Source organism: Plectrocnemia conspersa, unplaced genomic scaffold (assembly GCF_051122295.1).
Source record: "Plectrocnemia conspersa isolate PC_06_02 unplaced genomic scaffold, ASM5112229v1 ptg000001l, whole genome shotgun sequence".
NCBI lineage: Eukaryota > Metazoa > Arthropoda > Insecta > Trichoptera > Polycentropodidae > Plectrocnemia > Plectrocnemia conspersa.
In genome coordinates, this window is record NW_028277165.1 from 195,942 (window position 1) to 211,983 (window position 16,042).

General features: G+C 36.8%; 3 protein-coding genes and 1 long non-coding RNA gene across 4 annotated transcripts in view; 1 reads left to right on the forward strand and 3 right to left on the reverse strand.

The window, feature by feature from the left end:
- Positions 1–16,042, forward strand: part of LOC148238265 (uncharacterized) — a 47,474-nt gene that overhangs the window by 7,918 nt on the left and 23,514 nt on the right. The gene's annotated exons all lie outside the window — the stretch shown is intronic.
- LOC148238266 (sedoheptulokinase-like) lies at positions 1,053–5,759 on the reverse strand. Its single transcript, XM_088191184.1, has 2 exons — positions 5,194–5,759; positions 1,053–4,337 (listed from the first exon to the last, which is right to left on the reverse strand). Exon 2 carries the CDS (start codon positions 4,269–4,271, stop codon positions 2,868–2,870), a length of 1,404 nt encoding a protein of 467 aa, XP_088047310.1. The 5' UTR covers positions 4,272–4,337; positions 5,194–5,759; the 3' UTR covers positions 1,053–2,867.
- On the reverse strand, positions 5,202–12,426 carry LOC148238267 (uncharacterized). Its single transcript, XM_088191256.1, has 2 exons — positions 12,138–12,426; positions 5,202–5,759 (listed from the first exon to the last, which is right to left on the reverse strand). Exons 1-2 carry the CDS (start codon positions 12,381–12,383, stop codon positions 5,202–5,204), a joined length of 804 nt encoding a protein of 267 aa, XP_088047382.1. The 5' UTR covers positions 12,384–12,426.
- Positions 12,183–16,042, reverse strand: part of agt (O-6-alkylguanine-DNA alkyltransferase) — a 595,014-nt gene continuing 591,154 nt past the window's right edge. The window contains exons 2-3 of the mRNA XM_088191280.1: positions 12,730–13,250; positions 12,183–12,673 (exon numbers count right to left, since the gene is read on the reverse strand). Of these exons, the coding sequence (XP_088047406.1) occupies positions 12,380–12,673; positions 12,730–13,011 (576 nt within the window). The 5' untranslated portion in view covers positions 13,012–13,250 and the 3' untranslated portion in view covers positions 12,183–12,379. The remainder of the gene's footprint in view (positions 12,674–12,729; positions 13,251–16,042) is intronic.

A 16,042-nucleotide genomic window follows, 5' to 3' on the forward strand; every position in this document is an offset into this window, starting at 1 on the left:
CAAAAAACGATCTGTACACTTTATGAGCTTATTTTGATGCTGTAGTAATATGGTAATTAAAAATAAACAAAAAATATATCATCTTCCTTACATTCAATATAACGAAATTTATTTAATGGTCTCGTGAGCTTCGCTAAACTGAGCTAAGCTAAATTTTATTATTATTTTGCAAAGTTTTAAGCTTATTCATAAATGATATACAATATTTAGAGATATCTTAAATAATATAAAATGTTTTCTTCTGGAAATATTTAGTCAAGTTGTAAGCCTATTTTCAAATTAATTGAAAATGTTAAGTAGTTTTTTATATATCGAACCATTTGGATTATCATCGAAAATCCTAAATAATAATGTCTAATTTGAACTATTAAATTTTAAAATATATTTTAAAAAATCAGAACGAAGCAAAAATAATAATTAAAACCCAAAAAGTTCAGGGTCCGGTATTCGCACACTCGCTAGCTAGCTTATTTATAGTTGTAGATGTTTTTGCCATTCTAAATGAAGATGAACACCACTGTAGTTGATGATTGCTTTTTATATAATCAAAATGACATTTGGTCTAGTTACGAGAAACACCACTGTAGCGCTAGAAACGCACGAAATAAACAAACAATTCATGAATGAAGCAACAGAATTGCACTTTTCACGAATTAAGCAAATTTTTTCTTATTTCGTGCAGTAAGCAATTTAACTGATTTGGCTTAACATATGCATACATAAATAGCTTTACCTTGATCGCGACTTACGCATCATTATCAGTAAATTTGATATTACATAATTAATGAAGCAAAATTTAATTACAAAAAACTTACTCAAAACAGGCAAATATAAATAAATATTAAAGTCGGGCTCTGAGATTTATATTTGTATATCTATCGTGATAAATATTTTTTCATAGAAACTCCAATCGATCCATTGGCAGCAAGTCGAAGAAGTTCATCGAATATCTGAAACAAAACTATCAGTAGACGTAAAGCAAGAGAAAGAAAAAAATCGACGTAATCGTTTGAAAAAAATAATATAGGTAGCGTCGGAAACATAAACCTCAGTTTGCATCGTATAAATTTTATTGTCTAAATAAAATCGATTTTGTCAAAAATCGACGCTTCTACATATAAAATTTGTGACAAAAAACAATGTAATAATAATAACAATCGATTAGTTCTATATCACATATTGTGTTCTAAAATTTTCAATTTGTAAATTCTAAACCTAGAAAGCACCGACGGTAACTATGATTAAAGCCAATTTTTTCCGTCTAACCGGCGGGTTCCGTCTGAGGTGATATAAATTGCGACTGCGGCTCTGGAATGTGAACATTTGTAGACGGTTCGTCGTTACAATAAATATCGACGCATTGTAACGCGCCACAGCAAGAACAACAGAATAGCCTATCGCACGAGATAGTCGGAAACGAAGACGGACGTCGTCGCTCGCGCGCCAAGCGGATGGGCAATTTTTCAATAGAGATAATTGCAAAATTTGTCGTCTCTTTAAATCGTCGCACAACGCTCCGAGCCTTTCAATTCGTTAAAAATAAAAAAAATAATTGGCCGAGGATTGCTTTTCTAAATAGCACTCGGTAATCTAATCTATTATAGATTGAACTGTTACAAATTTGCAGTTGGTTCATAATTAACGTATAATTTTTTAAACACGTAGCAATCGTCACTTTTATTACTCCTTTCTCGCTGAAATATGGAGTATATATATCTCGGTTTGATTTAATTTTATTTATAGACAACGAATAAATATTATCGATTCCGATTCGATATTTATTAATCAGACATCTTGGATGATTTTTTCGTTAGTTTCGACCAGTGTATAAATTTCGATTAAACGGATAAATATAAGAGTTGATATTTCAACAACGAAGAGAGGAAAATTTAATACAATTGTTAAAGAACAAATCCCCCAGGAAAGTATTCGAGATCGATATACAGCTATAGCTCACTGATTGGCGGTTTGCATAATACGATCATCGCCAAGTGTTCTTTCAAGTTTTTCGTGTTTCTTATCATTTTATTTTTTTTCATCGAGAAAACCCAGTAGTGTTGAATATAAAAGATGAAGTAAACTCGAATGAAACGACTCAAAACAGTGCAGACGATACAAACTCTTGAGGTTCAAGAAAACATAGAATTTAGAGAAATAATTGGCATTGAAGATCGAAACGAAGGAGGGGTAGATAAAATGGATATCTATTAATTTCAACGATCCAACTTCACCAATAATATAAAATGTATTATAATTGAACACGGACTGAAGATATCAGAAATTTGCCTCGGAGGATGAAAGGATATTTTTGTTACAGGAATAAAATTTTAGAAATATTTTAAACGTGTCTTGCGTGTTTTAAAGATGGTATTTTATTTTGTGCGTAAAACAATTTACCTCTCAAGGAATTCACTAAACTATCAAATTTCTCTCGCTCATTGGAAATCATGTTCGAAAAGAAGTTAGTTCTAGAGTTGAAGAAACGAAATACTTTTCCTTAGTATGGAACTAGCATTGCGAACAAATGTGCCAAATTATTTGATATGTAGTTATTAATGATAGTAAGTCTATTACGAGTGAAGAAAGTTTAATAGATTTCATAGCTTGTCGATAAATTAGAAAAAGACGGACAAAGTATGGCGTTTGTATTCCAACATAATTATTTTTTTTAAATAGATTCAAAAGTTAGGCAATTCAGAGACAAAATTATTAAATTTTTATAAGATTATTATAAAATATTTTTACGTTATGTCTGTTGAAAACAGTGAAAGATCGATACTATACTCCTCAATGGGTTAATATTTGAACTGCAGTTAGTTAATTTGAAATGAAAGGCTCGGAACGAGAAATACGAATACGAGACGAGACTAGTCGAATTGGAAAGAGTCGCCGAACGTGGAGACGGCTGCCCCTTTGGCTGCGTCGCCCCCGCACGTGAAGACGAGTGGCAGGTCGTAGCGCCGCTCGACCGCTTTCTGCAGCACAGGGTTTCTCGACAGGCCCGAGCCGTTGCCGAGGATCCGAGTCACGCCCGCCTCCACCAGGGTCTCTCTGGGCATCATCGAGTGCAAGTTATCGACGAGGCCTTCGCAGGTCGCCCGGAACACGCTGCCCAGCGAGAGGTTGGACAGGTTGACTCCGGTCGCCGAGGCGGAGGCGTCGGGCCGACTCCTCTCGCCCAGCAGCAGCGGACTGATCTTGAGGGACGACTCGGCGTCGGCCGCGCCGCCCAGCTCGATGAGCTTTTCCCACACCTTGGACTGCGGCACCGGACGACCCAGCTCTCCGCACCACTGCTGCAGCGTCTTGACGAGGGCGGCGAGCGCGTTGCCGCCGTTGAGCGAGGCCGCCGCGGCCAGATACCGCCCGCCGAAGTACGGCAACCGCTCCTCGGCGGCCGAGGGGACGACGAAGCCGAGCTGCGCCGAGGTGGACACGTTGAGCACGGCGTCGCCCGGACCCTCCAGCGTCGCCAGGAAGGAGCACTGCAAGTCGCCCAGCGCAGCGCCCACGGGAACCCCTCGGGGGATTCCGCACCAGGACCGGCTCAACCGCCCGGCGACGGAGCCGCTCTCGACCGCCTCGGGCAGCAGGCGAACCGGGAAGCCCGCCTCGGACAGCTCCTCCTCGTTCCAGCGGTTCTCCTCGACGTCGAAGTAGCCCCAGCTGGCCGCGTTCTGCGCCGACATCCGAGGCGCGTCCAGGTCGCACAGCGCGGCCACCACGAAGTCCTGCACGGTGCCGGCGCGGTCGTAGGCAGCCAGCTTCTCGGGCTTGTGGCGCGCGAACCATGCGAGAGTGGCGCAGCCGTAGCCCGAATAGCAGCGCAGATGCGATCGTGAGGAGGGCAGCGACGCGAGGAACTCCTCGCCGCAGCGACTGTCCTGCCAGGTGTAGAGGTGGGACACGGCGTCGCGCACCGCCTCGTACCTCACCAGCGCCCCGTCCTTCTCGACCGCCTCCCAGGCGCGCGGTTCGGTGCGCCACAGCAGGACACCGTGCATCTGGCCGCAGACGCCGATCCTAGTCACGCGCCGCATCAGCTCCTTGGGCAGCCGCGAGACGCAGCCGTGCAGCGCCGACACGAGCTTCGGCACGTCCTGCTTGCTGCCCTTGACGCCCTGCTCGCTCGGCACGTCTGCCGCCGCGTCCTTGCTCTGTTTGGCTACGATCTGACCGTCCGCGCTGCACACGCATACCTTCACCGACGTCGTGCCCAAATCGATGCCGAGCGCGAGTTCCGCGTCCGTCGCCACCGCCGCCGCCGCCATCCTGACGACTGACCGACTGACCGACTGACAGCTCCGCAGCGAACTGTCAACGCCGGTGTTGCCGTGCTGAAAAATACGAAAATCAAATAAATAAATGCTCTTCAAATATTAGTCATATTTTCTAGAAACGAGTCAATCCGTGTGATTTGTTTCTATTTTTCATAAATGGATAATTCAATTAGATTTAAAAATTAGAGAAATAATTATTCTTGTAGAATATTTAAATTATGAATCGAGTCCATCGTAATTAGAACGTTTTTTTCAGCTGATTCTGAATCAGAACATCGAAACCTTTTTTATTTTGTTTAATAAACAAAATTATTTTATTTGATAAAATTTAAGTGTGGCCATTACTTGATCCCGAAAATATAAATATTGATACACACTTTTGACTGGATACAATTCTAATACATACGCAACTCGTTTTAAATTCCGAAATGATTACTTCACTTGCTTTCATTCCAGAACAACATATGTATTGCTGAACTGGAAAATCATTTATCCAATGAATTAAAACCAATTTTAGAATGATTTACGAACGCCTATATAGATCGCCTAAGAAACAATAGTCTATTATAGAACTGGGGGTCTTAGTCTGTTTATCATAGATCATAGAACATTAAACGGAAGCGATAGGACCAATAATTTAATCGAAGCATTTCGTCGGAAACTGCAATTGAACTTTGGCAGCAGTTCAAGTCGTCCAGTCTCAGTCTCAGAAAAATTTAAAAAAGCTATAATGTTGATTATGAGAGAACTATAGACGTTACGAAAAAGTTGACCAAAGAAAATACCATAGAATATTTACGTGGTATTGCATACAATAATAATACGAGTAAATAATTTTAAAATAAAATTTAAATGTACTATATTTAACTAATAATTACAATAAAATTAAAATAAACATGTAGTAAAAACTCACCGTTCGACCTATTGATTTTGGGACTTTTTCCTGCGACGCGCGAGGTCTCGTTTGATCCTAGCCAGGTAGGCGATGCGGTCCTCGCGCTGCACCTCCACCTCCTCGCGGCACTCTCCTTTGTCGTCGAGGCGGCACAACAGCGGCGCGTCGATCAAGTGCAGGGTGAAGTCGTCGCTGCTGCACCTCGGCACCAGTGCCACCGGGTTCACCACGAAGCGGGACTGCGCGTTAAAAGCCGAGCAAGGCTCCGCGCCGCCCAACTGGTAGCACTGACCCTTACCCTCCATCGGCGCATACTCGTTCGTCCGCCTACCGCGGTTCCGGTCGACGCACCGGTCGCGGACGCAGACGCCCTCACCGTCCGGCCCGGCCGCGACCACCTCGCCTCTTCGACAAGGTCCCCTCTGGTAGCACTCGAAGCAACGACTGCCGACGAGCGCTCGGCCCTTGGCGCAGACGCAGGACGCGTCTCCGAAGACATCCACGCCCACGTCCTGGTCGGAACGGCAGCTCTCAATCTTGGCCTTAGATTTGCTCGTGCAGCGCTCGGTCGGCGCCCACCACACCTGCGAAAGGAGCGAGAGATTATGATTTGACAAGCTTCTTCGATACGTCGCGACGGTCTTTAGGCATAATATGTATACAAACATTTAATAAACGCACATAATCCTAATAAAAATTATTTATATCTTACGCTCCAAGTTTTCCAGCTCCTCGTAGTTAACGCCGAAAGCGTCGTCGTGACTTTCGCACGAGCGATGGATATTGAAAATATTATTGCTTTATATGTATATACTCAAATGTACTTTCTTTTATTTGGAAGCGGTTAAAAAACATTTCAATTTTTCCCAGATGTAATTACACATACGAAAAAAGGGCAAATGCCTTGAAATATATATTAACGAGACGGGAATAATTCTACTTTATTATTGAAGTAAGCAATAATAAAATTGAAACTCGATGATGATACAATTTTAACCGTGACCTTGGACGAGCGAGCGTCGCTTTCTAAAGACGTAGATGTATTTTGCCGTTCTACGAAGCGACTGCAGCGATTGGCTGGAAGATCGCTGAACGTATGCGATTGGCCAGCAAACCTTTAACCCCTAAAGCATATAAGCCCGGGCTCCGATGAGGAGAGACAGACAGTCAGAGGAAGACAGCCAGAGAGACAGACAGTTGGAGAGTGAGAGTCACCAGCAGCCACTCGAAGAGACCAGCAGACACGCCCCCATCGACAGACGCTAAGAGACGACCTGGAACTCCCGAACAACTCGCCGCAAAAGAACTACCTCCTGACGCTCGCTGCAAGCAGCCACAAGAACCCTGAGGATCATCCACAAGCGACAGCTTCACTACCGCTCGAGGAAACGTCTCGCCGACAATCGTTCGTCGCACTCGTGTAAATATATATAAATAAAAAGTCTTACTAGATTCACACCAAGATCTCATTGGCCGCGAGGTCTATGGGCATAAATCCATAAAATTTTATATGTTTAGTGTATTATTTAGTATATATTTGTATTATTATGTATCAATTAGCTATATTACCTAAATAAACATTATTATTTTATATTATTTATGAATACAAATATATCATTAATTATATTTCGGCACAAACTTTTTTTTATATTTTAGTAGTTAACATCGATCGTTACCGCGAGCCTGCCGGTATCCGGCCCTCTTCCGACCTGACCCGTCCGATCTATTCGGATATGAAGCGACTCAACCATGTTTTTTTTATTACAGTTAATAATTATTATGTACAAAATATTATTGTTCGATAAGCATAACGTACAACCGGGCCAGATAGTGTCTTATTTCGGGTCAAACCAGTCAGTACGGATCGCTGATCGCTAGTAGATAAACCGACTGTACAAAACTAATAAATATTTTTATCATATAATTTAACTTATAAATCAGATATTTTAAAATATGTTTAATATAAATAACGCGTCACATATACCCGTGAAAGTAATAAAATTACAAAAAGACTACACAAGCAATAAATAGGCGATTTAAATACATCACTACATGAAAATTATACATAAAAACATTCCGCGATAAGCCCTCGATCACTCAAGCATAAGACAAAAAAAAAATTGCGCGCTACACTATCAACCCTCGCGTTCCGATACCTCGAAAATGGGATAGAAAATCGGTATGGGGTACAAAGAAACCCCAAATTCAAATTAATGAACTAAAACTTAATATAATAGTAAAATTAATTTATATTTTCATTTGGAGCATGTTTAAAATGCATTTTATCGCCATCGAATTTATATATAAATATCTTTCCTTGACCATACTCTTAAAAGAAGCAATAGTAGCAAGCTGGCGCGGTCTTGTGTATCGTCTATCACGTGCGGATTATTCGAGTGTGTTACTACTTTTTATAGTAAAATGCAATTTATGAGAAAATGTGTGGTTTTTCCCACCAAATAAAATAACCCTTAGCGGACGGAAGGTAGAAAAAATACACGCTATCCGAAAAGGGGGACGACTAGACCCCAGTTTTATTAACGAGTTTTACAAAAGTTGTTTTTTGTATAAGTTCTAACAAATACCAGATTACGTATTAAACATTTTATAAAAACAAAAATAAGTTGATACAACTACCTGCACAATTAACTTTGGGGTCATTCTAACGATCATTTCGAACAAATAAAAAGAAATATCAACTCGTCTCGAAAGTATGCTTTAACAAAAAGAAGAGAGAGAACCCGGGCCCTGAGAAAACAATGATTCCAATGAAAGCAATGATAATTAGTTTTAAAACTTTCATTAAGTTAGGTTTGGATTTGAACAACAAATGGACTGAATTTTACTGAAATGATATACATATTTTAAAAAATATTTTCGGGATAGATTCGAGACTGTTTTTCTTTTAGGAATAACCACATGAAACTGAACATATTATTTATTTATTTTGCTGCATTAAAATAAAATATTTTGTGTTGAGCCCCTCCCCACCTCATTTCCGCAGGCCTTATCGGGACTAAATAATTGCGTTAATAATTGTTAACATAACACAAACCACTTATTATCACATCCGTCCCGAGATGTTTTTCACTCGTAATCGCCCATAAGTACTAAAACTCCCCCACCCTTTTGTATGAAAAGGATGCGCAATAAACAATGCGTTCTACCCCGCGCAAAAGACTATTGTTATTTTTATTCCCTTTGTTAATGATCGCCAAAAATATTCATCTGAAAGTTTCACTTTTAATGCGTAAACATATTTTATGGGTGAGTTCAAGCAGTGATGCAATTGATACATCAACATTCTCATTTGTGATTTGTCAGAGCTGTTTCGAATCAGCAATATAAAAGATGCGACACAGATAGGGGGGGGGGGAGCGGAGGAAGACGCTTCCGAGATTCAACCCTAAACAATTTAGAATGGTCAATTAAACAACACTACCAAATTCGCACTGGAAAAATACTACATAAATATTCGAGACCATAGTACGTACTAAACATGAATTTATGTATGTGCGCAAAATGCCTCAATTCTGCTTTAGAAGTACAAATTTCAATTTCAGCTGCTCAATGTTGTCAGTATAAGTAAGTTGCTGTGTATAACTTAAACTTAATAATTTTAAATAGTTACTTATTTTTTTCCTTTATTTTAACAAGGTTTTTCCTTAATACTAGAAAACGGTTGTAAACCGGTAGCTCGTATTTAATTATAAAGTACGTATTTCTTTGTACTCGTTCGTTTTATAATTAACGACAACGAAAAGCATATGAGGCAATTACGATTCCGCTTTAAACTTCAGTATCTTAACATCCGAACGGAAAATGTAACTGATAGTATATGTTGCATGACTTTTTATATAATATTTTAATTATGTTTTATATTTTGAAAAAAATATTGCTTTTTTCAGTTTTACTAAAATACGCATCGTGGAAATATTTAAAATAAAAAATATAATTTAAAAATATAGTATATGGACTAAACATTACCAAAAAAAAATTATAGACATTAGTGAGTTAACTGCTATTTATAATCGTGCGTCAGCTCTTTTTTAACATCTCGATAGTCTGATTTCTAATAAATAAAAAAGGTTATGATAATGCATTTGGGAAACCTATCGAGTCATGATGGCCATAGTATTTCTAATAAATAAATAGAAAAATCAAAATCCTGAATTGTAAAAAATGGAACTCTTCGTGCCAAGTGGACGCGCAAATAAATATCAAAATGCTATTATACACTCGGGAGTTCAAGTGGCAAAAAATAATTTCCATAAAAAACACGCGCTTTTTATGTTATATACACATGCAAATTTAGCACTGTGTCACGACTTAACCAACGAACCCAACGTTAACCCTTCAGTTGCCGAAATCCGTTATATTGATTTTTGTTACTTTGGTGAAATATCCCTGTTCCTACGTAATCATTAAAAAAATAATCTTCCATTTATGAATTATATAATACGCATAAACTACCGAGGACTTGGCAATGCTTCTGCATTTATACAATATATTTTTATAATTGCATCGATTACAGCCTTGGAGTGTCGATATCTTTTAATCAGTACAATGTCATCGCTTCTACGAGATTTATTATTTTTTACACATTTTATATACTCTAATGTTCCTCTTCTATTTTTTATCGATGATTTTAATTTATATTTTGTTATTAAAATATTTGCTCATTGTCACAATTTTATCACCATGACGCGAGCTAATTATTTAGCCCTTGTTTTTTGGCAGCCTTCTATAAATTTTGTTTCTTATAGCAAAAAAATCACAATAAATTATTCGGAACTCAATCGTTTAAAAACATCTACGAAGAAACGTTTAAAATTATTACTACTTAAATAGATACAATGGCGTGCTTCTTTTCAATAAGTATTACTAAAATTTACTTTGTAAGTGATTAAAAAAAAGTACGTCATGATAAGCGTAAAAATAGCTCGATGTGGGTTTTCTAACAACTGATGACTAATCCGCGCTAATGTGCTACGTAACGGAAATATGTTTTTGAATCGTTTGGTTATTTATCTTTATGAAGTATATTGTAGACCAGGGATCGGAAACCTGGTGCCCGCGAAGGGTTATTAAAGTGCCCGCCGCTAGCTTCATAAAATATATACAAACAATATTTACAAAGAACAACCCGGAGAATCGAATATATTGGAAATAACATTGAGTCACGGCATAGAAGTGTATTTTTTTCTTTGCAATTAGTTGAGTCCACCGATATATGTATCTGACACTACCCAATTATGTATCATTATAAAGATGGTTTTTGACAACTTTTTTACAAAAGTTGTCGAAAACCTTTGTGTCTGCAAAATTGTATCACATTCTAAAACTAGTAATGAAGAAGATTTGGAGTTGGAAGTCATATACATATTTTAAAAATGATATATGAAACATTCGGAATTTGGGAATATAGATAATAATAATAATACATATCTATTATTTAAAAAAATAACAACATATTAATGTGAATCGCAATTTTCAAACATGAATTTTTTGAAATCCAAATAAAGATAATACACTTAGATAATTGTCGGAACAGGAACTTTCAGTTATTTGCCGGATTTTAACAAATTAGCCGAAGATTTGCAATGCCAAGTATCACATTAATATTCTTTTGGCACTTAATGTGGTTGTATAGAAAATTGGCTATTTAGAATATTTTACAAAAAAAAACATTTGATATACAAATTTTTGATTAACAAAAAGAAGATTTTGACTCATTATGGGACAGGATTGAAGAGTTACATAGAGAAAGAAATCACGATGATAATATACAAGGTCTGAAGTTGAGGTATAAAGCTCGATATTTCGAAATACTAGAAACAATTTTCACGAATACTACCGATCGTTTTAAAGTTATTGCTAATTTAAAAATTATGGCACTTTCAAACGTGATTTCTAAGGAATACGAAAAGAATTTTCCATAACCGCTTTTTATATCACTTCAACGCTCGTATGGAACGTTTTTTTATTTTACGAGGTTGAAAAGTGAACTTATTTATATATATATATATATATATATATATATATATATATATATATATATATATATATATATATATATATATATATATATATATATATATATATATATATATATATATATATATATATATATATATATATATATATATATATATATATATATATATATATATATATATATATATATATATATATATATATGTATATATATATATATATATATATATATATTTATATTCGTCACCAGAATTCCATTTAAAATCTATAAATTGCATTATTAATGTGATTATTAAAAATAAACTAAAAGATATTTTAACGGAAATATTAAATTTAATAAAATTACAATAAAAAGAATAAAAACATTCACTAGAAATAGTCAAAGTGAGAATAAATTCCAATTTTTTTTGTACAAGAGATTTGTATATTAATTTTTTTTAAATAAATATGTTTTCAATGTAAAACACACTCAATTAGTATTTTTTGGCAAAGTGCCCTTCATTGTAGCAGAGTAGTTGGGGTGCCCGCCTTAGTGAAAAGGTTGCTGACCCCTGTTGTAGACAAATGTTTGTCGCAGTGACGCCGCGTTACAACGTCATCTTATTATATAATAATAAAAATATAAACTTAAACGTTGTAATTTATAAAAACATTTCGCTATAGATTCTTCCTTATTTACTTTGACTGTCACGATTCGTAAAAGGCTCGGCAACCGAAGGGTTAAAAAAACTTAAAAGTCGTATTGTCGATTGTAAAAATATGCAACTAAAAATAAAATTAAAGTTTTATGGAAATATAATGAAATTCAAAATAAATATGGAAATGAAGAAATTGACGATAATGAATTACCTAATTTAACAAAGGTGCATGGTAATTATATATCGCAATATTTAATCTACCATTATAAAAGTAAAAAATGCGGTAAATTTGAATAAAAAATATTTTACACAATAAAAATATCTCACCTCTGACCCGTTGCATCGATTAGGCTTGCAGATCGGCTTCGGCTCGTCCTCGGCGGCGTCGAGCAGTAGCAGTTCCCCTGCAGCGCAAGGGCCTTTCTCGCCCAGCGCGTGGCATCCGCCTCTCGCCCAGAACTGCCTCTTGGCCAAGCAGGCGAGCTCGTTCGCGTCGTAGGCGCTCTCGTCGACGACGGACTGAGCCGAAGACGCGCAGACTAGCGCCGACAGAAGCAGCGAAACGGCCCTCATGGTTTCGGAGACGAGCTAGCGGTCGCGCGGCCTCGCCGACACTGAGCGGCCGAGAAGTCGGCCTCTAGGTCTAAGAGAAACCGCTTCGTGCGAGTTCCGCTTCCGAATCCGCCCAGGGTACCTCCGCTTCCGACTATGCGGTGACAAGGGACTACTAGAGGTAGAGGATTTGCTCCTACGGCTCCGGCCGCGGCTCTGCAGCTGCTCCTCTTCCGGCCGCACCTCTCGGCCAAGTCGGCGTAGGTGACGGTGCAGCCGTAGCGGACTCCGGACACCGCAGACCAAACTTCCTGGAAACTACCCGCGATTAGCGCGATGACCGCAAATTCGAGCGATCGTACCGTACCTTTTGGAAGTCGGTGCCGACGGCGAAAACGGGCAGCTCGAAGCTGCGCAGTTCTCCGCGGAAGTAGCTAGCTAGCTGACGGGAGAACTCCCGCAACACCGGCGAACTCCCGGGAACGACTTCGGCTCGGGAGCGCGCCAGGAAGGCGTCGACCTTAGCCTTCGTCTTCGACTCCGAAGGGTCGTCTCCGGCCAAGATGACGGCCCACATGCGCTCGTCGTCCGCGAGAGCCACCACTTCTCCCACGGGAGAGTCCGTTGAAAACATTTTCAAACGCCTCATAACAACGGCCGCCACTCAAACGTCAAACTCGCGTCAACCTACTCACCACACTCAGATTCGTTTAACGCGCATGCGTGAGGAAACCGACCCGATTTTATTTACACAAATAAACGAATATTATTATGACAATTTTAAAATAAATTAAAAATTATTTACATATTTAGGGACATAGCTGTTTAAAAACTATTCGACACGTATATATTTTAAGTTTAAGAATACCAGAAATTTTCAAAAGATTGCTATTAAAGGACAGTCTCCAATATAAAAAATAAATCGAACACCCTTGAACGATTGATTTTCAGTCGTTAAATCACGAATGTCATATAATTAAATTGGAACCAGTGATTATTCCTTAATTACAATCTCAATCGATCATCACAGATTATATTTTATTATATTTGCCTTGTTCTAAGCTGTAATAATAGTTTATATATGTCACTGATTTGCAGCCTGGTGCCTCGACAAGCATGTCAAAAACTTGTATTCTTCGACTAATATAACCTCGTTTGTATTAAGTGCCTTTCTAACAATTAATATTTTTAGGTTCGGATACAGATGGAAATCGATATCTATATGAGGTATCGATATCTATTTTACGTGTTTTTTAAAATATAAATATAATATAATTTTGCTTACATATATTTTCTGTCTGCCTCTCTTGCGAGTACTTGATAGCATGGCCGCTGTCAAATTTATAAAGACGAGCTCATATATATTTGTTCAACTACAGTTTTATTTTATGGCTTACCTTACTTTGTAGACCACTTATCTAAACCGTGATATTGTTTATAACGCAAATATATTTTTTTAATTATGTTTGGATATTAAATTTATACAAAATGGTAGTTCATAGTAGAAAAGTGTTGTTTATATATTTTTTTCTGATGTGGTGGGGGGTAAATATTTAAATACATTTTATTACACTTTAATGTATTTAAACAGTCACTTTGATGATAATTTTGTGAATGAGTGAGTTTCTGAACGCGATCTCAACAAAAGGTGCTCGCGCATGCGCAAGAGACATGTTATGTGTAGAAAATAGTAATGAGAAGAAATTTTGTGTAAAAAATAGTACTGTAGCAAGACTGATATTGGAGACTCGGCAATTTTATAGGGCGACGACCGACATATAAATCAAATTATGTTCAGTTCGATGGAAACGAATCGAAAGTTAATAATTAAATTATTCCCTGGTCGTTACGTATCTCGTCGACCGTAGAGAGAGATAAGAGCGCGAGATATCGCGTCTCGTCGAAACGCTCGTGACCCTGATTATGCGCAATTTATTGTATCCATAATCACGCAAACGAGTCGAACGGAATGCACTTAGGTACCGACGATGTACACACATCACTTTCTATAAATAGAGCCGAACAGCATTCGATCGATTGCGCTCTTCGAAACGAAATTCCGAATCGTCCAACCGGAAATTTGAACGAAGACAAACGCATTATTAAACCTGATATTAAGTATGCATATTTCGCACAAAGGTTAATTTAGGTCGAGCGAAAGTATTTATGATGACTGCGATTTTATTTCAAACAAAAGAGAAGTAGCGCCAGAATCGAAACACTGATGTTGCTCCACTCCGAAAACCCACTTTTAACTTGTCTAGCTATAAGAAGGACGTAATTTCAACTTTGTTCAAGGGGGGAGGACAAAATTTGGCCAGTCAGTGATCGTCTTTTTAATATTTCGATTTCAATCATTAATCTAATGACTATAGCACCTGCCAGTTAATTTATATTTTCACTGGTAAGATTAATATCTACTGGTGAAAATGTATTCCGATATGATTTTACTGAAATGACATATTCATCTAAAAATATGTACAAAAATATATATTTTTATAAAATATGACAACAATATATATATATATATATATATATATATATATATATATATATATATATATATATATATATATATATATATATATATATATATATATATATATATATATATATATATATATATATATATATTATATATATTATATATATATATATATATATATATATATATATATATATATATATATATATATATATATATATATATATCAATATGAAAAACACAAATACTTAAGATTAAATTCATATAATAAAGCATACATTTTTAAAATAGAAAAAAGTTATTGTTTCTTAATTTTGTGATCCCGTAACTTGGATAATTTCACTTTTTTTCAACTCTCAATAATGTACACAGGTTGTTTACTACATAATGTATTTGTACTTTTAAAGTTTTAGCATAAGATTGAATAAAAATATCATATGATATTTGATGAGCTTTTTTAAGAAATTGTAATCTCTACTTTTGCTGCTATGTGAACGGTATGCTAACTCTTCTGAGAAACTTGTATACATATATATTCAGCTTTATTCGCCCTCTTTTTATTTTTGTTAAGCATCCATTGAATAACTTGTTTTCTCCGATTGTGTGCATAGATTGTTCTTCTACTATACTGCCTATGTTAATTCATTTGTAAGTGACATAGTTTCTATAGTCTATTTATTTTCAAGAGTCAGTGCGCAAGAACATTGTTTAACGCGTAATCAAAATGTGCTCTTAAATTTCTGCCTTGTGATTGGTCGTTCTCAATGAAACGATTGATCTTACGGCGAACGACCAATCACAGGGCAGAAATTTAAAAGCATGTTATGATTACGCGTTAAACAATGTTCTTGCGCACTGACTCTTGAAAATAAATAGACTATAGAGTTAACTATAACTTGATATCATTTTACAGAATTCAGTTTATTTGATCTATTTTTTATTTATTAAACTGCAAAATGATTCCATCTTAGGCTTCTTGGATTGAATTATCTTCACCATGAAATAATATAGCTGATACTTAAAACACAGAAGGCATAAACCACTGTTAACATATTTTAATACAAATTTCACGCCATACAAGTCCTTGAGTAGTCTATAACGAAAATTTATTAAATTTTTTAATAATACTAATGATTAGGCTTTTTAATTAATGAAAATATCTTAGATAGAAATATTATTTTATAATAAACAAACC

Bases quoted from the DNA above. Each gene is read 5' to 3' on its own strand.
- LOC148238266 (XM_088191184.1), bottom strand. From the start codon at position 4,271: ATGGCGGCGGCGGCGGTGGCGACGGACGCGGAACTCGCGCTCGGCATC.
- LOC148238267 (XM_088191256.1), bottom strand. From the start codon at position 12,383: ATGAGGGCCGTTTCGCTGCTTCTGTCGGCGCTAGTCTGCGCGTCTTCG. The intron at 5,760-12,137 runs GTGAGATATTTT...CTCCTTTCGCAG, and splicing joins ATCGATGCAACGGGTCAGAG to GTGTGGTGGGCGCCGACCGA.